At 44.1% G+C, this 25,747-nt stretch overlaps 1 protein-coding gene across 1 annotated transcript in view; it reads right to left on the bottom strand.

Annotated features, from left to right (window-relative positions):
• Positions 1-22,700, bottom strand: part of CHN2 (chimerin 2) — a 304,122-nt gene extending 281,422 nt beyond the window's left edge. Inside the window, exon 1 of the mRNA XM_039229860.1 lies at positions 22,513-22,700. Within this exon, the coding sequence (XP_039085791.1) occupies positions 22,513-22,561 (49 nt within the window). The 5' untranslated portion in view covers positions 22,562-22,700. The remainder of the gene's footprint in view (positions 1-22,512) is intronic.
• Between the last annotated feature and the right edge of the window lie 3,047 nt (positions 22,701-25,747).

The following is a 25,747-nucleotide window of genomic DNA, read 5'->3' as shown; positions in this document are numbered from 1 at the left end:
CCACAGGAAGACTGACCCTGCTGATTGAGGATCACAAACCCAGGGAACAGAAGGGACAAGGGACCTCTCCTGTCAACAAGGATCCAGAAAACTCTCCACTCTAGTAAAGAGGAGGCTTCCTGAAAAAATGCCAGGCTTGAAAAGTCAAGTTTTGCAACCTATGGCCAAAAAGGAGTGATAGGCCAGAGGGTAGAGTAGAGGTTACTCCAAGCTGCATTTAGAACGGAAGTCCAACGTTAACAAGAGTATGAGGGCTGCCTTGAGCCAGGAACCGTGTTCAGCCACTGGGCAGTACAAAGCCGGTAAGACCCAAGGCCTTCTCTCAAACCGCTTACCATTGATTAGTCAAGAGGCACAGAAAAGGAGGCCATATTTAAGTAGAAATGAAAGTACAAAAGGGAAATAGGATCAAACGGACTCATTTTTGAAAGTAAGAAAGTATTTCTTAAGCAGAAGCTTTGGCCATGTCTAGAAACACCATCTTCAGACTCATCAGCGAGGAAGCATGACCACAGCTTCCTTTCATTAAAGTCTCAGAATAGTGAACACAGGCACTGCTGATCAAACTAAAGGGAAGAATTATGGCTTGTGTGCACACGCAAGATAATAGTTAATGTGGCATATGGGGCGCCTGCGTGGCTCAGTCGGTTAAACGTCCAACTTCGGCTCAGGTCACGTTCATGAGTTCAAGCCCCGCATTGGACTCTGTGCTGACAGCTCAGAGCCTGGAGCCTGCTTCAGATTCTGTGTCTTCCATTCTCCCCATCTCCCCCATTCATGCTCTGTCTCAGTCTCTCTCAAAAATAAACTCAAAATCTCAAAAATCAAAAGAAAAAATAGTCATGGGGACTTCTTTTTTAAAAATATGCTACATCTTTTAAGATACCAACTGAAATATTTATAGATGAAGTGATGTTGGCCCTGAGATTTGCTTCAAAAAAATCCAAATGATGCTTGGATGACACCACCATCACCCGGTGATGTTTAGATGTTAACTGGTGGAGTCGGTGGGTGGGGTGCTCATTATAGTTTTCTCTTTACTTTAAATACATTTGAAATGTTCTGTATAAAAAGTTATTTAATATAGGAGTTGCAGAAAAAGACGACAGTTTTAAATGATCTTTCAATAAAATAGTGCTATTCAGTGTTAAGTTAAAAACTGAACAAAAGCTCCTTGAAGGCTATTATTAAATATGAATATTTAAATAAGATGGAGATAGGGTGCTGTGTATCCTACAACCACGCCTTCAGCAAGGAGACTTAATCTAGTACATCTTTGGGATTCTAGGCCAATCTATAATCTGCTTTTCAAATTGCCACTTGCCACCCTATTGCAAGTTCTGAAATTGATTTGTGGGCCCTGACCAGTTTTTAGATGAATCAATTCAAATGCAAAAGAAAAGCAGACAGCAGAGCCCATCAGACAGGAAGGGGCAAGTCCTGTGTGTGTACCTTGGATCTCTGCGCGTGTGCGCATGTGTGTGTGCGCGCGTGCGCGCGTGTGAGTGTGTGTGTAGACTCAGTGTTTGTGCTTAGTCTACTCTCCATATAGTAGCCAGAGCAGTTCTGTTAAAACCCAAGTCAGATCATGTCACTCTGCTTGAACCCTACAGGGACAGCCTACCTCACTCAGTGCAAAAGCTGATGTACTTCCAATGGCCTACAAGGCCCACTATGATCTGCCCACCCATGTCTGCCCAGTTTCTATTTACCTCATATTCACCCCAAGCCCGTTGACCTTATTTCTGGTCCTGGAACACACCAGGCACGTTCCTGCAGCTGGACATCTGTAATTACCCTCTGTCTGGAATGCTCTTCCTCCAGATATCTGCATGCCGGCTCCCTTTCCCTCAAATGTCAGCTTTTCAGGAAGGCCTTCCCTGGCCGCATAATTTAATATCAGACCCCACCCCCACCCCCACTCCAGTATCTCCTATCTCCCTTCCTTCTTTATTTTTCTCCACAGAACTTATCACCTTCTAATATACTTTATAAACTAGGAATTATCTACGTTATAATTACATAAAATAATGATACACATATTTGATAGCTAGATTACATAGTTTCTTTTGCTTATTATCTCTCTGTATTTAGAGTTTTCATGAAGAGCCAAATTTTTTTGTCTTTTTTGTCCATTGCAATCATACCTCTAACAGCAAATACTCAATAAATACACATTAAATTCTGGGTGTGTGTGGTGCGTGTGTGCACTGGCTTGTGATATAAAATGTCCTTCTTAGTGTGAGTCGCGTTCCACCAGGCTTGTATCACACTACCCCAGAGCACACACACTCGGAAGATCTCTGGGCTTATGCAGAGTGAGGGCTGCAATGTGAGTCAGCACAGACACCCAATAGCTGTGACTTCTTACCCCTGGGTGCCCGGGGCCATTGGGCCAATGGCAATTGCTGTGTAAAGAACGTGTGTGGGGTGCGAGCCTTGTTCAATGCACTATATAAATTGGCAGGAAGATATAGGCAAAGTCAGAAAATCATGATATTTTCAAGACCCTCAAGATGATCTGGTCCGACCTAATAATTCTAAGATGAGCATCAAAAAGTTACAAAATGATAATGTGATGTGCTCCGGGCCATATGGAAAGCAAATGCTGGATAGAACTGGCACAGTGCTGGGTCATATGACTCCTTGCCCGATGATCATTACACTTTCTGGCCGTAAAAAAGGAAAATGGGAGGGGCGCCTGGGTGGCTCAGTCAGTTGGGCGTCTGACTTCAGCTCCTGTCATGATCTCACAGTTCGTGGGCTTGAGCCCCACATCGGGCTCTGTGCCTTTTGCTCAGAGCCTGGAGTCAGCTTCAGATTCTGTGTCTCCCTCTCTCTTTCTCTGCCCTTCGCCCACTTGTGCAGTCTCTCTCTCTCAAAAATAAACATTAAAAAATGGTTTTTAAAGGAAAAATGGGAACCTGCTCTCCAAAAGCCTTCTGCCTATTCTTTTTTCTTCAGAAACAACCTGAGATTCTTTCTCCAACTAGGTGCCAATCATCTATTTATTCTACTCAAGACTTGACAATTTGCAGGGCTCTCTGTTTGAAAAACAAAGAGCTGCTAATGATTGCCATTTTTCATAAATCAAAGCTTTCAAAATTCCTTGCCCTAGCAACCAGGAGTGGTTGAATTATCTACTATTATTTCCCTGAATTTCTAATAAAACAATTTCAACTTACACCAGGCCCAGGGAGGTTAAAGTCAGTCAAGAATCAAAACCTTTGATCCTTACTGTCCAGCTTTTCATCAGAGCTACAGAATCCATCCAGAATCAACTCTATATTTTTCCATAACCATAAAACAAAGTGTTTCAATCCATAAGGCACTAACAAGTAAAAGCAAAAGCATCAGTAAAAGCTGTCAGTCACGTTAATTTGGAAGGGAAGAGGGGCGCCGGGGTGGCCCAGTCGGTTAAGCTTCCGACTTTGGCTCAGGTCATGATCTCTCGGTTTGTGGGTTTGAGTCCCACGCTGGGTTCTGTGCTGACAGCTCAGGGCCCAGACCCGGTTTCAGATTCTGTGTCTCCCTCTCTCTCTGCCCCTCCCCCACTCATGCTCTGTCTCTGTCTCAAAAATACACATTTTAAAAATAAATTTTTTTAATTTGGAAGGGAAGCAGAAACATGTTAATCACAAAGTGAATATTAGTACAGACTGAATAAGTTCATTAACTGTTTGGTTCTCAACTAGACTATAATGAGTCCTTTGAATGTGAAAGGCCAGCTTTCTTAGAAGGCTCAGTATTTCTGTGGTGTAAATCCTTAGAGAGTCCAAGGGCTGAGGACATTCGTGACACTGTTGTGCCACGACTCTGGACTCCTCTGTCCTGCTTCACAGAACCCTGCTCTGTTCAGGTGTCCTCACCCCTTTCGGAGAGGCTGGCCCCCATCCCCATTCCTGGAAGGAGCTTATGACTGGACACCATGCAACTTGAGTTTCCTGCCTTGCATCTGAGCATGTGACAATCCTGTGACCCATGAGACAAGGGGAAATCTGCTGGGGGAAGGGGAGCTTCTGAAAAAAGTTCTCCCACTTTTCACACAGCCAGGAGTAGGAGATTGAAGGTATCCCCCGCTGTTCAAAAGTTTGCATGATGCCATTTCCCTTTTACAAAAGACATCCATTAACCTACATTTTCACTAACTGAAAGAAATCCAAAAAAGGTCTCGTGCGGTCGCCAAAAAAAAGTGAAAAGCAAAGATAGCATTCAGCATTAGTTTTGTAGTGAGCAGTTATAAAAGTAGTGCAGACCCCCAGCGGTGAGAGTGGTCCCACCGAGTTCCGTCCCCAAAACTACACCCAACACCCCCTCTTCTAGCCACATAGCTTTGAACCATGTCTGTGAGCATCTGTGTTTGGCCTTGATTTACTTTGTACAACCACTAGCAAGATGTGTCCTAAGGCATCAGAGAAATCAAAAAGAGGTTATTTTGGGGAGTCTGGGAATGCTCACAAATTTTTCCATATAAATGAATGGCAAATGCCTCTTTGCTTTGGGTCATTTTGCCTACAAAAGCTTTCATACGCACTCTACTTCCAGAGAGTGGGGGGAAGTGTACTCCTTTACTCTTTTATTTTTTAACATTTATTTTGAGGGAGAAGGAGGGGCAGAGAGAGGAGAGAAAGATTCTCCAGCAGGCTCCATGCTCTGACCACGGAGCCTGATGCAGGTCTTGGACCACAAACCGTGAGATCATGACCTAAGCAGGAACCAAGAGTCGGATGCTCAACCAATTGAGCCACTCCTTTACTCTTCCTTTTTTTTTTTTTTTTTTTAATGTTTTACTTATTTCTGAGAGAGAGAGAGCGCGAGCGAGCGAGCGAGCAGGGGAGGGTCAGAGAGAGAGGGAGACACAGAATCCAAAGCAGGCTCCAGGCTCTGAGCTGGCTGTCAGCACAGAGCCCGATGCAGGGCTTGAACCCACCAACCATGAGATCATGACCTAAGCAGAAGTCAGAAGCTTGACTGACTAAGCCACCTAGGGGCCCCTCCCTTACTCTTTCTACCTGTGATGCCAGGTAATGCCGTTGTCATCTTGATACCGAAAGGAGAGGGAAAGGGAAGCAAAGAACAAAGCCCCTCCACCAAGAGCCAATAGACTGCAGGGAAGCTGACAGTGGTTTAGTTACCCTATCTCTCACCTCTACAGGGTTTTCTGTATTTACAGCAGAAGCACCCTAGCCCGTACAATTACTACCCCCTGACATGTTCCTAGGAGGCAGATAGGAGGTATGAACGCCTTATGCATTTTGGGGTCAGCACCAGAAAAGCTGCACGAATAGCAGCTTTTGTGCAGGAAACTTTGGCCTGTGACCTTAGAGAGTACAGTGGTCCCTTCCTTATCTAAGGAGTGGGGGTGGGCAAGGGGGGATGCCTTCCAAGATCCTCAGCGGAAGCCTAAATCCACAGGTAGTACTGAGCCCTGTATATACTTTTTTTTTTCTGAACGTACATACCTATGATAAAGTTCAGTTTGCAAGCTGGGCCCAGTAAGAGATTAAAGACAGTAACTAAGAAGGAAACAGAAAACTATAGCAGTATACTATAATAAAAGTTATGTAAATACGATCTCTCTCTCAAACTACTGCACCGTACTCACCCTTTTTCCTGGGATGACTTGAGCTGAGGACATGCCCACGTGATGAGACGAGCTGGCTGACCCAGGGTCTGTGAGGTCGAGCTAGGCTGCCATTGGCCTGCCGATTCATCAGAAAGAGGAGCGTCTGCTCCCAAAGCGCGTTTGATTACGGGGAAGTGAAACCTCAGAAAGCAAAACCACGGATAAAGCAGAACCCCCGTAGGAGGATCAAGGAAGAAGATCCGTGTCCCTGGAGTGAAATGTGAGAGCAGCTGCAGAGGCCAACACCTGGCACGACACCTTGCCTACGTGTGCTCTTGTTGTAGGGAACCCAGGACAACCGGATTTCCCCCGAGGGAGGACACAGAACAGCAAATCCACTGTAGCGCAGGCCCACTTCCTCCTCCGGCTGCCAGGAAAATACTCTGAACAAGACCTTAAGGAAGAGGATGTTTCAGTACTTGCTTTGCCCTTGAACTCCCATGAATAGGTATCTGTATTTTGTGGGGGTGCCTGTCTTTATTGTCCCACGAGGAGGAAGGACAAGCCATGAACGCTTTGAGGTGGCGCCAATCTTACTACAAACTCCTGCGGGCCACTGAAGATTGCAGCCTGCCCGTGAAAGTGGCCGCCCAGGGACTCTGTTCCCCAAAGATGCAGATCTTTATCTCCACAAGAGCCCGATCCTCCTCCAAGCAGCAGAAAGTATACCTTATCCCAGGAGTCAGTGAACTTGGGGGAGGAGAGGAAAGGGACTTTTCCAACAAGCTGCCACTCAAAACAGCAGGTATTTTTCAATGCATATGGTTAGATTCCTTATCGTGAACTATATATGGTTCTGGAAAACGTCATATTTGAAATGTTCATAGTGTAGATCATATCTGATCAAATTGCACGTTTCTTTGCTCGTTCAGGGTTAAAGCAAACACTACTAACATCTGAGATAGCTGCACCTGCGGACTATGCTAGTCTTTCTAACAAAGTATTTACAGTACAGTGCTGTGATCTCACATGATCAAAGCGTGCCCATTCTTTGATTATGAAACAACAAAAGAGCCAGCAGAGGATACCCCTGGAAACGTCTGCACATGCGTCCGTCCAGTGGGGGCATCTGGAGAGAGCCACAGAGGCATCACGGTACTAGTAAACTCAGCAGTACCAAGGTTACACGGTAGGAAACTTGGTTCCCAGATGACTCATATTCTGCTTTGAGGGCATAAGAGTTTATGCCTGGGGCTTGAAAAGCTGTACAAAAATCTAATTAACTAGTCATGAGAAATGCACGAATTGCTTTGCATTAGCAGAGAAGACCTGCTGCTGGACCCCATTCCTCAGCCAGAGGGAGAGGACACCACAGCCTTTGGGGACAGGGAGGAAGGAAGCATGGTAGAGTACAGGCCAAGCTGACCCTGAGAACCAACCACAGAGAACATCTTCTGAGGAGGTAGGGGACTGACAGAAAAAGGCAACTCCGAAAATAAAAATGAGAAGAGGATATGCACACAGCCACCTGTGTTGCTATCAGTGAATATGCAATGAACCGTCTCCTAGGTGATTAAGAGTATCCATCCAGGAAGACCCGATCTGTAGAGGCTCCCCCACCACCCGGTCTCCTAATTTTACAACGTTTTTACCTTCTCAGCCCTACTCTGCCCATTTCCCCACCTTGTTCTAAGTAACAGTTTTGTTGAGATGTAATTCACATAGTCTGCAATTCACCTGTTTAAAAGTATACAGTTTGGTGACTTTTAGTATATTACCGAGATGTGCAGCCCTTACCACAATTTCATCATTCCCACCAGAAAACCCCAGACCCATTAGCAGTCACTCCAATTTCTCTCCAGCCCTCCCTGCCTTAGGAAATTACTTATCTGCTTTCTGTCTCTATGATTTGCCTGTTGCAGACATTTCATATATGTGGAATCATACAATAGGTAGGCTTTTGTAACCCGCTTCTTTCACATAATGTTTACAAGGTTTGCTACCGTTGTAGCACATGCACTATATCACTTTGTAAAATCTTTGCTGTAGCTTTTCCTGTTCAGCTCTAGCTTTGCTACTTATATTCCTTAAGTGGTTCACTATTCACTCCTAAAAAGTAGTTGTGAACTACAAATCAAGTTTAAGAAGCAGTCTTGGTTCAGACAAATCTATGTGACATCTCCAAAGGCAAGGGAATCAAATGCAAAAATGAACTCCTGGGAACTTATCAAGATAAAAAGCTTCTGCATGGCAACGGAAACAATCAACGAAACTAATAGGCAACCAACGGAATGGGAAAAGATAGTTGCAAATGACAGATCGGAAAAGGGGTTAATATCCAAAATCTATAAGTAACTCACCAAACTCCACACCCAAAAAACAAATAATCCAGTGAAGAAATGGGCAGAAGACTTGAACAGACACTTCTCCAAAGAGGACATCCAGGTGCTCCAGATGGCCAACAGACACATGAAACAATGCTCAACATCACGTATCACCAGGGAAATACAAGTCAAAACCATATTGAGGTACCACCTCACACCGGTCAGAGTGGCTAAAATGAACAAATCAGGAGACTAGAGATGCTGGCGAGGATGTGGAGAAACGGGCACCCTCCTACACTGTTGGTGGGAACGGAAACTGGTGCAGCCGCTCTGTAAAACAGTATGGAAGTTTCTCAAAAAGTTAACAATAGAATTCCCCTATGACCCAGCAATAGCACTGCTAGGAATTTACCCAAGGGATACAGGGGTGCTGATGCATAGGGGCACATGGACCCCAATGTTCATAGCAGCATTTCCAGCAATAGCCAAATCATGGACAGAGCCTAAATGTCCACCAACTGATGAATGGATCAAGAAGATGTGGTTTACCTATACAATAATACTACATGGCAATGAGAAAGAATGAAATCTGGCCATGTGTAGCAATGTGGATGGAATTCGGGGGTATTATGCTGAGTGAAATAGGTCAGGCAGAGAAGGACAGGTACCTTACATTTTCATTCATATGTGCAGTAGGAGAAACTTAACAGAGGACCATGGGGGAGGGGAAGGGGAAAAACAGTTAAGGAGAGGGAGGGAGGCAAACCATAAGAGACTCTTAAATACTGAGAACAAACTGAGGGCTGATAGGGGTGGGGGAGAGGGGAAGGGGGGTGATGGGCGTGGAGGAGGGCACTTGTTGAGATGAGCACTGAGTGTTATATGGAAACCAACTTGACAATAAATTATATTTTAAAAATATAAATAAATAAATAAATAAAAGAATTCCAAGTGGGGGAAAAAGTCTATATGATTTTGTTGAGAGTCTCCTCCTGCACCTAAGTGCAAATATTCCATATTATAAGTTTCTCTTTTTAAAAAAACCCTAATTTTCTAAAAAGCATTAAAGGCATGTGGCTAAAGTGAACCAGTGATGGGGCCCTTACAGAATTGATTTACATACAAGAGATAAAGGAGGGGCTATCGCAGCATCCCTATGATAGAGTCCCTGGGATATAGATCTATTCATTTACTCAACAATTATTGAGTGCCACCTGCAAGCAAGACACTGTTCGAGGTACTGGAGATTGGCAGTGAGCAGAACAGACAAAAACATCTGCCTGCAAAGCATGGATTTTGGTGATGGGATAAAATTATTTAAAGAAAGAAGGAAAACCAAGATAATAGTAAACAGGATATTCACAGTGGTTCCTTTCAGAGGAAGGGAGTGAAAGATGGGGAGGGAAGGAAGGGAGAGAATACCCAGGTAGATGCAAGGGTAGGTGATATTCCCAGACTGAGTTGACTCTCTTTGGAGAGTTCTGCTATGTGTTGTAACTTACATGTCTGTTGCAGAGATTTATTTGCATAGATTGAATAGGACACCAAATTTAATTTCAAAAGGAGCCACTCCTCTGGATCAGAAGGTATAAACAGTGGTGTCTCTTTGGATGAGAGATGTCTGGGCTAGTTTTAAATGTTTATGGGAAAGTGGGATACCCGGTGGAATCTTGCACAGAATGGAAAAATTCTAAACTGATGGGCTTACACTTCAAGGCTTTGAAAGGCTGGTGAAGAGCAAAACAGCTAGGTAATATATTTAGAGGAGATTTTTCAAGTTCTATTAGACAGTTATGAACTCCGAGTGATTATTTATCACCCGGAAAAGGAACAGAGCATCTATAGAAGAATGGAACTTCGTGACACCAGAGGTGTTTATGTTTCATTCACAAGTTTTCAATTTTCACTTTTCTTTCACAGACACTATCCCATTTGATTTTCCCAAGTATTATTAACCCATTTTATGGATGAGAAAATTCAGAGGGGTCCAAATTAACACAAGCAATTGGGCCAGCTCCCAGCTTTCCAACACTTGTCCCACAACATCATTCTTTCTTTAAAGGTTTTTAATGTTTATTTTTGAGAGAGAAAGAGAACACGTGCACGCACGCAAGCGAGCAGGAGAGGGGACAGAGAGAGAGGGAGACACAGAATCCGAAGCAAGCCAGGCTCTGAGCCGTCAGCACAGAGCCCAAAGCCAGGGCTCAAACCCACAAACTGCAAGATCATGATCTGAGCCAAAGCTGGACGCTTAACCACCTGAGCCACCCAGGCGTCCCATACACAACACCATTCTTGAAGTCTAGGGTTCTGGTCAACCCACATTTATTTATAAAACCCAAGGTTGTATGTTAGAAATAAGTTTCAGAGAGTCAAATTTAAAGCAATAAAAAGAAATATCGGTCCACTCGATGGGTGGAAAATGCATGGAACTCATTACTATAAGGAGGACCACAAGCTGAAACTACATACGCTCTCAGAAACAGGTCTATATGAATTCCAGAGTGACAGATGTACACTCAGCTATTTGTGAAAAGTAAGACGTCCACAGGGCATGTCTTCCTTGAAAAGCTTCTGAGACTCCTTACAAAATACCCCTTAGTGTCATTACTGGGGTTAGAATGCAGAACCAAATAAGTACTGTGGCAATTATTATATTCTTACGACAAATTACATTGTCTAATTCCAAATCACGTCTTCCATTTGTAATTGCCTAGGATTTGCTGTGGTTATGTTCCTAATTTTAATCTGATATTATTTCAAGAGAGTTTACAAAGCCCCTGTCAGTTGCTTTTTTTCCACTGAGGAAGAATTCATGTTTGGAAAAAAAGAAAAAGGCGTGTGGGTTAGTTTGGCTGCTTAAAACTAGCATAGGGCTCTCATATGATAAAGATCAAGCCTCGGGCATATTAACGTCACATAAAAGAAAAAAAGTTCTGTGCCCTGATCACTGACAGTACTTCGACCTTGGACACTGATCACGAGGGAGATAACAGAGAGGACACCTGGCTTGAACTAAACAGGTCCCCAGCCAGAAAGTAATAACTCACAGCACACTTCCTGTGGGAGACAGTATAATACTCTCTTTGCATATGAAAGACAGCAAAATAGTGTTATTTACCCAATAAACATGGCTTAACAGTTTCACCGTCTGCAGGGACAGACGCTATAAAACAAAATGGCTAATTTTTCCATAATAAAGTGAATTTGAATGAGCAACTTAAATCAATATTAGGCAGCCGAATTATGTGTATTAATATCTACACATCATTAGCATAATCCCAAGTGAGTATTTTCATTACTAAAAGTAATACTAGGCTTGACTTTGCCTTTCCCTTGATATTAACTTACATATTATATATTTGCTTGGAAATAACTTTTTGAAACCTAATCCACTTCTGCTTTCTTGGTATACATATACCCACACACACGCATAGACATATATCCATGCATACAGACGTATATCACACACGTACGTGTTTTATACACAGATGCATTTTCATGGCAAGAAGTCTCAGTAGGAACATGATCAGATGAGAATTTTCTACGTAGGTCAGGAGAAAAATGTGTTCCTTGTTCTCTCAAGCTTCTCTTCCCAACTTCCTAGCACTGCAGGCTTTCTTTGGAAAGAGGGGTGCACAGAACTCTAACACGTAAATATGTGAAGTCTCAAGTTATAGGAAAGCATCAAACAAGGCACAAAACCTGTATCAATAAGAATCTGATGGAGCCACTCTGTCCCTCTGTGTTATTTCGTTTCAACATCTCCGTACAGACCTAGACAATGAAGAATATCTCTCAAGGTCTGGCACTAAAACAAACCAGGGACCTGAGATTGGGAGCTGAATGGGGCCTCAGTGAAGGGAGGGTACCTTTCTGGCTTAGAGAGGGCACAGCGCTCCAACTAGGAGAGCCATGGGACAGTGAATCAGCAGGTTTTGGGTGGTGGATTCTATGATAAAGGCTTGACCATTCTCACTGGAGTCATCCAGCATAGTGGCTATCACATCACAAGTGTGATGTGAGCCGTTATCTAATTTTAAATAGTCTAGCAGCCACATTAAACATTTTTGAACAGGTGAAAGTGATTTTCAAAATACCTTTTTTTTTTTTTTTAAGAACTGAATACCCATAAAACGTTATCGGTTCAATATTTAAGCCATAGAACAAGCCTGTTCGTGAGATATGTTATGTCCTTTGTGTTTTGTACTAAGGCTTCAAACTCTGGTGGGTATTTTACACTTGCATCACGCTGGCCACATTTCAAGACCTGAATAGCCCACAGGGCTACCATATAAGGCAGTGCAGGGCTCAGTCTGGAGATTGTGATAGGTCAGTTTTGCAGCCACACATTCTAGTATTTGCTGCAGAAGATTTACCAGTAAAGCCATACTCTCAGCGTTCAGCCTGTCCCAAGATTACAAAGGACAAGAGGAAATCCAGGTACCAGACCTCTGATGAGAAAAGAATTGCAGACAGTGATCAAGTGATCCTGTGATTCATACCGCCCTGAATTTATGATCTGAGTTACGTCAAGGACTAAGCCATACATGCTATAGTCCTCTAGCTATTATGTTTGAATCCAGTGGCCTCAACCTATTTCTTGACAGTTGTTTGACCCTCTAAAGATACCATCTATATTTCCATTTCCTTGATGCACTTGAGGACAGTAACAGAAGTTCAAGCTCAAGGAGAAGGGTAGGTTCCTTTTCGTAGGAACGGTCATGTTCCTGCAACTTATTGGCACCCACTTTCTTCCAATTAAATGTGCCAAAAAGTCCAAAAGCTAATATTATTTTCTAAAGACCAGTGCAATTGCTTTGCCCCATATGTGGGCCTTTTCCAGAAGTAAAATACTTCTAGACAAATGGTTTGCTGATGGCCAAGTTAGTAGAAAATCTCCTTTAAAAGGATTAGGAGGAACTTGACGGAGGAACAAGGCGGAGCAGAAGGGGGGGAAATGGTGGGGGAAAGGGAGAGAGGCAAACCACGAGAGACTCTTGAATGCTGACAAAAACTGAGGACTGATGGATGTGGGGGGAGGGGAGGATGGGTATGGAGGAGGGCACTTGTGGGGATAAGCACGGAGTGTTATGTGGAAACTAATTTGACAGTAAACTATTTGTAAAAATAAATACAATCTAACATGTCTGCCAAAAAAAAAAAAAAAAAGAAAATCTCCTTTAAATAGCATGGCTTGGATATGCCACTAGCAACCTCAGTCCACACATTCACAATTTTCCTATTTTCTTTATGATGTTTTGGAAGATGTACAATTATAAGATCCAAACTATTTCTGATCATGGGCTTTTTTTTTTCCTCTTTGAGGGTGAAATTATAACTCACTGTGGGACTCTTTTTTTTTTTTTTTTAAGAAATAGAGTTGCCATTAGGGAAACTATAGACCATTTTTTAAAAAGCTTGAATCCAACTTCAAGGCTAGAAGCGTTTATAAACATTTTCACTACTCTCCCCAACACTATCCTCTAGCTGTCATTCCACTGTCCCCCTGAAAATGATGAAAAAATTACTTTAAAAAAAGAGCCCATTCCCAAAACTAGTGTAATATAACCTAAGTAGCACACAGAGCAAATACAGAAACGGGAGAACACTATCAAATTTTCTATCCTTAGCTTTTTTTAAAAAAAAAACATGTATTCATTTTTGAGACTGAGAGAGACAGAGCATGTGTGGGGAATGGGCAGAGAGAGAGGGAGACACAGAATCTGAAGCAGGCTCCAGGTTCTGAGCTGTCAGCAAAGAGCCCCATGCAGGGCTCGAACTCACCGACCACAAGATCATGACCTGAGCCAAAGCTGGACGCTTATCCGACTGAGCCACTCAGTCTCCCCATATCCTTAGCTTCTTAATTTTACATTGGTAATGTCCCTATCTTAGAATCACCTTCCCTGTTTACCAGTGCTGCCCAGTAGAATCTTCCACAGAATGGTGGAACTGTACTATTTCTGTATGGTCTAATATGGCAGCCACTAACCACACGTGCTATTGAGCACTTGAAATGTGCCTCATGCAACAGAGGGACTGAATTTATGTAAATGTAAAGAGCTACATGTGGCTAGTGGTTACCCTACTGGACAGCACAGCTCTATATAGTTAGCTATACACAGTGAGGGCAGATGCTAGGTCACTTCAGTCTTTGTGCCTCTATTGGCATCACAGCCTTGAGACTTAAGTCTCACTTAAAATACAAAGCACTTTATAACTTCTGTTTTGAAAATATTAAATAATAGAATAGCCTCAATGAAGCCAGACAGAAAACCAAAAAACCAAAAAACAGTGGTAAGAAATTCTCTTAGGATAATGCTATGCCCTGGGATCAGCCAGGAAGGGGGGATTGAGAATGAATGTTCTGGGAATGTGGGTCTTAGATGTCAGTTGCAGCTCGAGCTCCACCACCAACTTGCTGAGCGGCCCTGGGCAGTCCTGGAGCTCCTCGACACTCAATCTCTTACTTAGGTAATTCTGGAACCTGCAAGCTTCCCCCTCACTTGAAACCAACAATGAAACGTAAAGTTAAACCAGCTTGCCATGAAAAAAAACAACAAAACAAAATAAACATTGTCAGGTAGGAAATGTTGCATCTGGTCTACCTGAACGCCTTCTGTGATTTCAGTTCCTTTATTTTTTCACTTAAAATAAATACGTATTCTTCCCCGAAGATTCAGAATCTGGGAGGTTCCTGAGGGGATCCCAAGACTTGAAAAGCTCAAAGTGGAATGCTTTTAAAACTCCAGTGGAGAAAAGAATCAAGTGGATACAAAGTAGTACTATTCTTAGTACTTAGGTACTTAGTAGCACTATTCTTTCCCCACACCCCTCCCCCCGCTGTCTTTTTTCTTTCATTTCGAAAATTTTCAAACCGTAGGAAGGTTGCAAGAATAGAACAATGAACACCTATATCCCCTTCACTTTGTGAGGCTGTTCTTAAGTAGAGACCCATAAATCCCATCTCCTAGGTGCCTTGGTAACACCTCCCAGTTCCTAACACCTGTGACAATAAGCTTGGGTCAGGCTGGATGTGGGTCTGGATAACTACCAGGGCAACAGAAGGAAGTATATTAACTGTATTTTCTCTGTTAACAATGAACATGCATTTCAGCCTTAAGCCTTACTGTCAGATGCTTTAAAAACAGAGACAAAAACCAACGTGTATGTTTCAAGAGGGAAAAAACCATGATCTTTGAAATTAAGTACACTTTGCTCCCAAAGCAGCACCCTGAATCCAAGCCCTGTGGCCTCGATGAACTTAACCTCTTTGTTTGCAAAAGGGGATACTCTGTCTACCTCAAAGAAACACTCTGAGGATTGCATGTAAACAGGGTGACACAGGGCAACCATTCAGAATTGTTAGTTGCTTTTATAATTTAGTAAGCATTTTCCCAAACAGTACTTCAGGAATGACAATCCTGTGGGATACGTTCATCAGCTGTCACTGTCACTCTTTCTGGTTTAAAGATCAGAGAACTAAAGCTCACAGATATTAAGGGTAGGAGGGGGGGAAGGGTGGGAGACATTGACGTCAACTGGGCAGGTAGAATAGCCACATCTGTGGGAGACAATGCTTCCTCACCCTGTTAATACTCACATCTACTCCAGGAAACAGGCTGTCACAGCTGTAGTTTGCAGAGAGGTATTTAAGGCTCAGAGAGGCTAATTTCACCAAAGGTCACATACCTAGCTAGTTGTAGGGCTTGGTTAAGTACCCGGTTTAACGGACTATGTTAAGGGTTTAGGAACTTTGGTTAAGGGCCCAAGGGTCCTGGTTAAGGGCTTAAAGCCTCTGACCAAGGGTTTAAGAGCCTTATAAGGGCTTAGGTGTCCTGCCCAAGGGTTTAAATGCCTTGGTTAAAAGTTTCAGTGTCCAGGGGCACCTCGGTGGTCAGTAAAACCGTCTGACTCTTAATTTTGGCTCAGAGCATGATCTCACGGTTCAGGAGTTCAAGGCCCACATCAGAGTCTGGGCTGACACTGTGGAGCCTGCTTGGGATTCTCTCTCTCTCCCTCTATCTCAAAAAAATATACTTTATATATATATATATATATATAAACTTTATGTGTGTATGTGTATATGTATGTATATATATATACATATATATATATATATATACATACATACATACATACAGGTTTCAGTGTCCAGATCCTCTGACTCTGAGTTCAGGCTCTTCCTGCAACATCTAATGAAGACACATTGCAGAATGTGAAAATTCTCTCCAGCCCAAGAAAGCAGACCATTTATCCAGATTCTGGGGGGGAGGGGAGGGGTTCTGCCAGCCAAATGGCATCTAGCCTCTCCTCCTGAAAAACTGTTCTCTCCAGCAGGCCCACCAAGGCAGGGGCTGACTGGCAGCCTGTACGACGTGTAGACAGTGTCTCAACTCCAGAAGTCTAATCGATGTAACCTCTGACCTGAGCTGATTACATTTTAAGTAAGGCTATTCACTGAACACCTTTATTAGAGAATGTCTATGGGAACGTAGACGTTGGATGATTTAAAATAACACTTTATAGGGCTGAGGTCGGGTGACTTTGACAGGCCAAACTATTGAAGCAAGGCCAGGCTGTAATTACACCATACTGTAAAGACCATATTGGAAGATCGGCCCCCACAAAGGTGTTCAATTAATAATAAATGAGGGGGAACACAGGCTGTTTGCACAAGCAGCTGGTGGATGCCCCTCCCTGGGTACAGAGCTGAAAAGTTTTATCACCACTTGGCAATGTATGCAGGCCAGGTCTTCGACCTCAGATCACAGTCAACAGACACGTGGGTCCCGCTGCAGTCCTGAGAGCCCGTGGGACCTGCACATTCCTAACCGGATTTTCCCGTAGCCATGGAGCCCTTGAATACACCTCTGCTTTCCTTAGTAACTTTGAGACACACAAGTGTGTACTGTCACACCAACCGGCCTGCACCAGCACACAGACATCCGTCTCGACTGCCTGAACCAGAATCCATGGGAGAAACAGCATTCCGGCTTCCATTCTCACGGAGCAAATGGAAAAAGAAACAGGAATGTACTTAGAGGACTTGGAAACTACTAAAGTAGATCAAATGCAGCATTTATGGAAAAAAACATTCTAAACAGAAATCTGACCAACATAACAGGTGAGAAACATAAAAAGAAGAGAGCAAGGAAGGAGGGAAGCCATTCATTGTGAAAATTAAATGACATACTTCAGGAGCCATGAAATGTGAAAACATTCATAAAACATTAATGATCGGTGGGTGATAGACGGGTGCTATTAATCATACGTCCATCCCTGGGTCCCTTTCTCTTTCCCTGATTCTAACGGTCTTGGCAAGAATCTCGATCTTCTGGTAAAAACTCTTTTCCAAACCACACCAATGTGACACTACTCACGTGTAGATTTTCCAAACCTGATGCCCGGCTATTTTGATCATTGTGCAAAAACAGGAGGCCCTGCAGAGCAGCAGACGGCCCTCAGCGGGACTGCCACTCAGGCCAAGCCCCGGGGTGAGGCTCAGGGAACACACTGCAGTTACATCCCTCACCAACTTGGCCTGGTGTTTGCATCTCCCAAAAATTGAACAAATGGCAGGGTCTTTCAAAACCCTCCATGGGGGATTAGGGGGAGGGAGACCTGGCGTTTTAGTAAAAGCACACATTTCTGTGGGCCCTTGTCAAAACCAGCAAACATACAGTAAAGAGTCCTTCCTCTCAGTTTATCACTGGGTTCATCTGGGTCACCACAAAGGGACCGTGAAAAATCTAATAAGTAAAAATGAAGTGTGGGAAGGTCACTAGAAAAATAGCAAAGAACAGTGCTCCTCATGGGAGTGGAGGATTTCAGGGCACCTGGGGGGCTCAGTCGGTTAAACGTCCTATTTCGGCTCAAGTCATGATCTCATGGTCTATGGATTCAAGCTCCGCATCAGGCCCTGTGCTGACAGCTCAGAGTCTGGAGTCTGCTTCACATTCTGTGTCCCCCTCTCTCCTCTCCTCTTGTGTTCTATCTACCAAAAATAAACATTAAAAGAAACAAAAAAGGAAGTGTAGGACTTTTTTCAGGATGTTAGTGTTAGCTTTGTGATTTTTTTCATTTGCAATTTTTTTTTTGGTGATTTAAAATAACAAAAGTAACCAAGCCTTCCTGACCCTCTAGGTAATTCTGAGATTAAATTACCAGCAGTTGTCACTAAAACAAAGGTAAAGAAAGGTTTTTTTTAGACAAAATTGATTATTTCTGAATCATTCAGGGATTCAAAAGATGATTTGTCAGTGTCAATGTCTGTTTCAACAAAGATACCCTATTTTGTAGCACTGGATCCATGGAGTTTATAATCACACCTATATGTCTTGGCAGCATTATTGTAGTTCAGTTTCACCTCCTGCATCTAGGGAATGAAAGATTTGTATATGTCACTGGTGCTGACCCTCCAATAATGGGTAATGAAAATTCCTATTTATCACTTCTAGGATCAAGCTAGTGTGACAGCAGAAAATAGCGTTATTTGGCCTGCATTACTGTTGTACAAAACCTGGAGGACTAAGTCCCTCAATCCATTCAGGAATGTTCTGTTCCCAATTAAGGTTTCAATGATTCTGCACATAAATACTGATTTTTACCTTTTTCCATTTGCATTTTAATTTAAAAAGTCTAGGTTGATTTCATTTCTATAATACAGTGTGTTTACGTTCTCAAAATCTTAACAACTTCGTATCCCAGGGGTCCCTTTAATATTTAATTTTTACCTTGTTCAGTTACTGGAAAAGATCTCAGAGCTTCTTTATTACTTTACTTGAGTTGTTTTTTTTTAAACACTGAAATTACCATTTGGCAATCAAATCACTAAAAATGCAAAAAGTTCTTATTTCAATTATAAAAGCAAATATAACCCATGATTATTATTAAGAAAACTATTTTGCAAATCAACCATTGTTTATTTCAGAATATGATCAAGTACCACAGGCTAGAGTAAAAGCATAAGGATAGTGAGTTTTCTCCCCCATTTAAAACAATAAAGGTAATCAAACCATCCTGCCAATCTAGGTGATTGTGAAATTTAATTACTGGCAGTTATCATTAAAACAAAGGCAAAGCAGTTTCTTCTACACATAATTGAATATTCCAGAAGAAAATTTCTGAACAGTTCTTGGAAAATGTGTTTAAAAATTTATTTTAACCTGATTATTTCATTTGTTGTGTCTCAGTTGATAAGGCAGAACGAAGGGCACACGTGGGTGGTGTGATTTAACACCAGCAGGTGAAAATGTGTTCTCACAAAGATCAGAGAACTTTGAGCTTAATGCTGAGTGAGTTATTAGCTCTTTACTCTCTTTGCAAACACAACCAAACCTAAATCTTCCACATCTATTCCTCGAAGGGAGGTTTAACCCATATTATTTGAGTTCACCTCTCCATATGTTATTCACTATAAAATCAACAGTTCCTTTTTTACTGCTCAATCGCCCAAACACGTCCTTAGGCTTCCAGAGCTGTTCCATCAAACCCATTGCCACCTGAACAGAAAGAAAACCTCTTACATCAGCACCAAGAGTAAGTGATGTAGTCCCTCCACGTGTGATGCTGCTTATGGGTCTAGAAGCATAACTGTCCAGAGACACCACCTCGAAAATGGATCAATAGCCCTAAGAAAGGAAGCTAAAAATTAGCCCATCTCCAGGCCTTTGCCGAAGCTCTTCCCTCTTCCTGAAATGCCTTCCCCTGCCTCCTCCTCTCTGGAAAAATCCCATGTACCCTTTGAGCCCCAATTCATAGGTCACCTCCACTGACCCCTGCAGACTGAAGGAATCACTCTCCTTCTTGTACTCTCCTCCACATAACTCATTTTATCCAACTGGAATAGACTACTATTTGTTGCCCACCTCTGCTGATGGTGAGGGAAAGGACCTTGATTCATCTATTCCAAACACTTGGGACAATGCCCGAAACCTAAAATACACTTAACAATGTTTATTTAATGGAACCAAAACCTCAAGACCAAATTTAGCGTGCAATATAAGAGGCAAGTTTTATATGTGTTGGACTTATTTCTGTGCCTAAAGTCTGACCATGAAGTGCTTTCTATTTCATTCCTCAAAGGAGCAAAATTTATTCACCCAAACACTAAATACCGTGCCCTGTGCTCAATGTTGTATACACAGTATCTCATTTAGTCCACACAGCATTCCTCTAAGTAGGTCCTTGATTAGCAGTAGCCTCCTTTACAGACGAGGAAATTGAGGCCTGGAGAAGTTGAGTTAATTCACCTCCAATGACCCAGCTGGTCAGGGGGTGCAGCTAGAACTCAGCAATAATCCCAGAACTTCAAAACTAGAAGGAATCCTAAAATGATCTTCCTCACTTAGCCTCCTCGCGGCTGAGGCTTATAACTTACTTCCTGGCACATAGTAGGTCCTCTGTGAAAATTAATAGATTGGAGTGCCCTATTTTCTCAGACTCTGGCCTTTGCCTGGGAGAACACAGCTGACGCCACAAATGGGTTCCATTCTTCAGTGCCCAACACTTCTCCCAGGTGTGAATTACTTGCACCACCTGAATTATTCATGATCCACACCATGGTAAGTGTGCTTAAAAAGAGGAACTAAGGTTTCTTGTATTTTTCAAGATAAAGTGTCTTGACTAATTGGGGTATTAAGCCACAGAAGCTCATGGGCCAGGTTGATCTACATCAAGTACTATATCCTTGCCCACTTTCTGAATCTTGGTGTCTACCTAATTTCCCAGTTCCCATTAGGATTCAAAAAACTGTTAAGTAAAGCAGGAAGGAGAACCATCAGAAGCATCTGTATCCTATCTGCAAGGAGATTACCACCATCTAAAATGTCTGTGGGACTTCAAACCCACGTGTTCTTCTTAATGAACGTAATGAGTTCAATTTCTTCATCAGGTTTCTTCAGCTACACCAAGAGCTCAACTTTCAGGTGCCACATGTCTGTAATTTCTGCATCAGTAAATCATGTGAGAATGCTGCCTCCTGGTCTCTTCTCCATTCTTCTTTCCCATTGCCTCCTCTCTCCCCCACCGGTTCCTTTCCTAGTGGACAGTTTTCTGAGCGGGATAACTATATGCTAATAGTAAGCCAACATCACTGTACTTTAAATTCAATGTTAGTCAACCAAATTGAATTGAAAAGCAGCAGCCGTGGTTTGGGGATACTAAAAATACACCGTAGCATTTGCTGAGTTCTCAGAATTAAAACCACACGCGGTCAACTTGTTGCTGCTCTTAATAAGATAGGACTGTTCTGCCCCATTGGCTGCTACTACCAGAAACTTGAACTATATCATATGCCTAACGACACTGTGCTTTTGATTAGTTGGCAGTGATCAAGAAAGGAAGTGCCATTTCCCTGGAACTAAACCTGCCAAAAAGATAACAGATGGCTTTCAAGGGATCACCTTGGGCCACATCACAATCGCACCTTAGTCAAACTTGCCTTGTATGATTAAATTAGTTACACATCTATAGATATGGCTGATTTATGACTGGCTTGCTGTCCAATATCCCCACCAAGGTGTTTCTTCCTCGGAGTTTAATTTTTAGGGCATGTAGTAAAAAACACACAACAGGAATTAATACGATATTAACATACTGAGTATTTTCCTTAGGACTTCAAGACCTTCTTGACCCCTCAATGCTGCACACTACGCTGAATGTCTGATCAGCTATGCCTTTAAGGTTTGTCATTAAAGTTTTCAATGACCAGAGAGGTAGAAGAATGCTACCTAATGCATCATTCTGATTAGAAACCTGTCATACTCAGAAACCAGAGGGTCTGGTTCTGTTGATTCTTATTCCTTCCAATTCATTAGCAGTTTTTTTCCTCTTCAATTAGTCCTGCTGATCAACCATTAAAAAGCTGAAAGAAGCCCTCCCCTTATTCAGCCACACTTGAAAACAAAATGTATGCCTGGAAAGTGAAATCACGGAGAGTATTATATGAAAATGTTCAAGAGGCCACATAGGAAAATCACACACACACACACACACACACACACTTGTAAACTGGCAAATTGGCAGAGGTTGGGCTCGACCTCCTTTCCTCTAACTCGCTTCAATCAGGACCAGAAAGACAGAATCCCTTCATTTACTTCTATCTCAAGCCATGCCCCAAGCTTGTGTCTCCACGGAGCTAATTTCTGAAACAAACAAAGAAAATCAAGTCTGCGAGGAGCGAGGGTTCTCTCCCCTCAGCCTGGGATTTGGGCACCCAGCCTGGCAGGCGGCGCGCCGCCAGCGAGCCGGGGCTCCCAGCGTCACCCAAGCCTCCCGCGCCCCGCTAGCCCAGATTCCAGCTGCGCCAGAAAGTGCGAGCCTGCCCTGCTCGGTTCGCCTCTCGCCTGCTGCTCCCCAAGTCCCCAGGAGGCTCGCGTTCGCAAACTAAGGGCGCCACAGCTCTCCCACCTCTGCGCTGGCAGATGTCAGGCGCAGAGGTGCTGGGGGCGCCCACGGTGCGGGCAAACCAAACAAGTGTCACCCCGGACGCCTGCCCTCACTCCGAGAGAGGGGGCAGGACGGCCACAGGTAGGCTCTACCCCTCCCCGGGTGAGGGACGGAGGCAGGGGACGAGAGACCCAGCGCGGCCGCCGCGTCCGACGGGCTGGAACTCACCCGAGGACACCGAGGAGCCGGACAGGCTGGAGTTGCTGGACGCTGCCATCTCCGCGCGCCCCGCGCGTCGCTGCTGGCTCAGCCCCGGTGCGGACGCCGCCGCCGCTGCCCTCGCCCGGCCGCTCGCAGCCTCCGCGGCCCCCAGCCCATGGCAAAGTCCTGGGGACGCGCAGAAAGCACCAGCCTCCGGACTCTGCCTGCACTTCCTGCTCCACCAGATGACGCGCTGCTGCCGCCGCTATTTATTTGTGGTTTCCGTCCCTCTCGGCGCCTTTGCACGCTCTTCTCTGGGTGTCAGTGGGTAGATCGGAGCGGAGGGAGAGCCGGGGGGGCGGCCCGAGCGGACTGATCGCGCCTCCAGCGGAGCCCCAGCTGCGGTCGGCGCGCGCTCGCGCGCGGCTGGGACCACCGCGCCCCGGCGGCCGCGAGGCGCCCCGCCGGCTCCCGCACCCTCCCCCGGGCTCGCGCCTCGCCGGCCGCACTTCGAGCAGCCCGGGCAAAGGCGGCGGGAGCCAGACAGAGCGACCTCCCCCTTCTCCCTCCGCCCCGACTCCGCTCGCGCGCACACAAAGGAAGGAGAGGAGACGCGGGAGCTCGGGGGCTGGTTCAGCTGCCGCGGGCTTGACAGCTCCCGCGACTGGGGCTGGAGGAGGAGGCTGAAGACCGCAGGGCGGGGGGGACGCTCGACCCGGGCGCGAGACCCCAAGGTGCCGGGGAGGCCGCCGGGGGGCGCGGGGCTGGCTCCACGGTTTGGAGGCATCCGGGAGTGGGGAGAAGTCTCGCTGTCCGTGGCCAGGCTAAGGAGCGGCGAAGACAGCCGCGGTGGGGGATACAGAGGGCAAAGGCGAGGTCCTTAAGGACACGGTGCTAGGCAAAAAGGGGCCTGGGGTGCCAGAGAGGCAGGTGGAGCGCTCCTTCCGCTCCCTTCCAAATTGTCCTTTGTTACTCTGGAGCCGACGGTCCCTGCCCCGCCAGAAGGTGTGTTTCCGAGAACACCTTCCAAACACCGAGGAAGCCCCAACCAGGTGCTCTTAAGTACCCCAGCCACGGACAGTGACTAACGGATCCATTGGGCTTTTGAGGTTGCCCTTCAAAGAGATAGAGACGTTCCAAATATGTCATCAGGCCCACACAAAGCCGGTGTCAAGAGAAAGAGGTTCTCTGACTTTGTCTGGTAAAGGATCCTCACAAAAGACTTGGCGGCAGGTCTAACTGTGGCTTTTCAGGATAAGGAATTGCTTAGGTGTGGGAGAGGAAGAGACTTGAGCACAGGTGTGTCCCTTCCCCCTTGTATTTAAGCCTTAATTAATTTCACCAGGGGGAAATATCATACGGATTTTTTTTTTAACTCTATTTCAGGCTCCCAGCAGGGTAATCGGTTCTTTCAATCCTGAAGCAACAGAAAACTGTGAAATTTGAACAGAAATTGATAGATCAAAGGAAAAAGCAAACACTAAAGGAATGAAAAGTACTCTCATTATGTAGCAAAGTGGAAAGTGCTCACATTGGGGCAGTTCAATTTTTCAAAACGTGGTTAAAAGGACATAGTCGATTTAAAAATTATCAGGAGTGACACGGGCACAGCCGGCAGTCCTAGGGGGTCCACATCAACCATGCACGCAAAGTACAGTGAAAAATGTTGAATAATCATAATATGCACTCGTGTCACATTTTCTAGTTGATTTAAACCTTTTTTTTTTTTTTAATTCCCTTCAGGATGCCATCCCCGTTTGTCTTCCCATTAAGGCTCATTTTTTTAAATGCAGTTTACTGAGCCCTCCTCAGCCACATTGAGACTTCCTGACCCTCCTCTACATGGAATTTGGAACATCCCTGCCTGGCATAAGGAGACCCGAGCACCCCTTTTTCTTTCCTTTTGTACAGTGCAGCCTTGCTGCAGCCTAACCTAGAGTCCTTCCGGGATATATGGTCCATCACCACATTAAGCTCTCCATCAGAACTGACTTCCTGTTTTCTCAAACTTTTTCTGATCAAAGACTCATCCACTTAACTAGTAATCTATGGATCCCTCCAGATCTTTAGATGGTGGACTGACCTAGCTCTGTTGCCTAGTAAGGATGACACTCTCTCAGTTTGAAGAAGAAAGACAACACATGAATGCATACTATGGTTCCATCATTTATTACGTGACCTTGAGCAAATTACCTACACTCACTGAGTCTCAGTTTCTCCACCAGCAACCCAAATCCTGATAATATAAGGTGTTCTGAGGATTCAATGAAATGATACGTGTTCTGTAAGTGACTTTTAAATTATGCATTTGAAAGATCAAACCTATGATCCAAACAACTTCTGCTTTCTCCATTGCATCTGGAGATAACTAATCAGCAGTGACTTCTTCTGTCAGGGAAATGTGTCATATTTGGCCCCAGGTTTGTATCTTTCTTGTCCCAAACTGAGAAATACACAACAGCTTTCATTATTCATCTCTGAAGTCTCACAAAAGGATGTTAAATTCTATTTCTGTAGTTGGATGACAACATTTACCTTCACAGAGCTTTGCAGTCGTTAGTTAGGGAAAGTAAAGCATGGCCCCGTGAAATAGATTACTTTTATTATCTCAAATTGACAGATGAAGGGGAAAAAAGTGCACTTGCTGGGAAGGCACTACCCCAAGGCCACCCTGTGCTGTACAAAAGCAGAATAAAACTGAGACTAACTTTTTTCCACAGGGTTCAGAGGCCAGAAGGATACAAGGCCAAAAAACAGGTCTACTGAATAAAAACAAGATGACTAGGGAAACTTAGTTTGTTGGTATGAGGCAGAGCAGGACTCCGAGACCTATTATCTTGAAGAACAAATGGAAAGCTCTAGGTTCAGAATGAAAATCTGAAAGTTAATCAATAATTTAGATTGTTAAAGCCACAACAAATGGAGAAGTCAGCAGGTGTGATTACTCGCTATCACTTTCCTTAGATTCAGAGGCCTAAGGCTGGCTGTTCCCTGTTAAAAAAAAAAAAATGTTTACAATATCAGTAAGTCTGGAGGAGGTGGCTGAAATATGATGCTAACCACTCCTCATGAAGTAGGCTCGTGAACCTATTTGTGAAGCTTCCAAAGCATTTCTCCAGATGAAACAATAAGGATATTCATACATTTCATTCATTCATTCATTCATTCATGTGCATTCATTCTAGCGAATGCCAATTTGTCGGTGGAAAAGGGAATATTGGTGCTACAAAAATCTTAGGTCTATTTGAAAAGTAGGATATTT

This window comes from Hyaena hyaena, unplaced genomic scaffold (genome assembly GCF_003009895.1).
Source record: "Hyaena hyaena isolate Hyena2069 unplaced genomic scaffold, ASM300989v1 scaffold_40, whole genome shotgun sequence".
Classification (NCBI taxonomy): domain Eukaryota; kingdom Metazoa; phylum Chordata; class Mammalia; order Carnivora; family Hyaenidae; genus Hyaena; species Hyaena hyaena.
The sequence above is the reverse complement of the archived record's forward strand: the minus strand, read 5'-3'. Positions and strand labels throughout refer to the sequence as shown.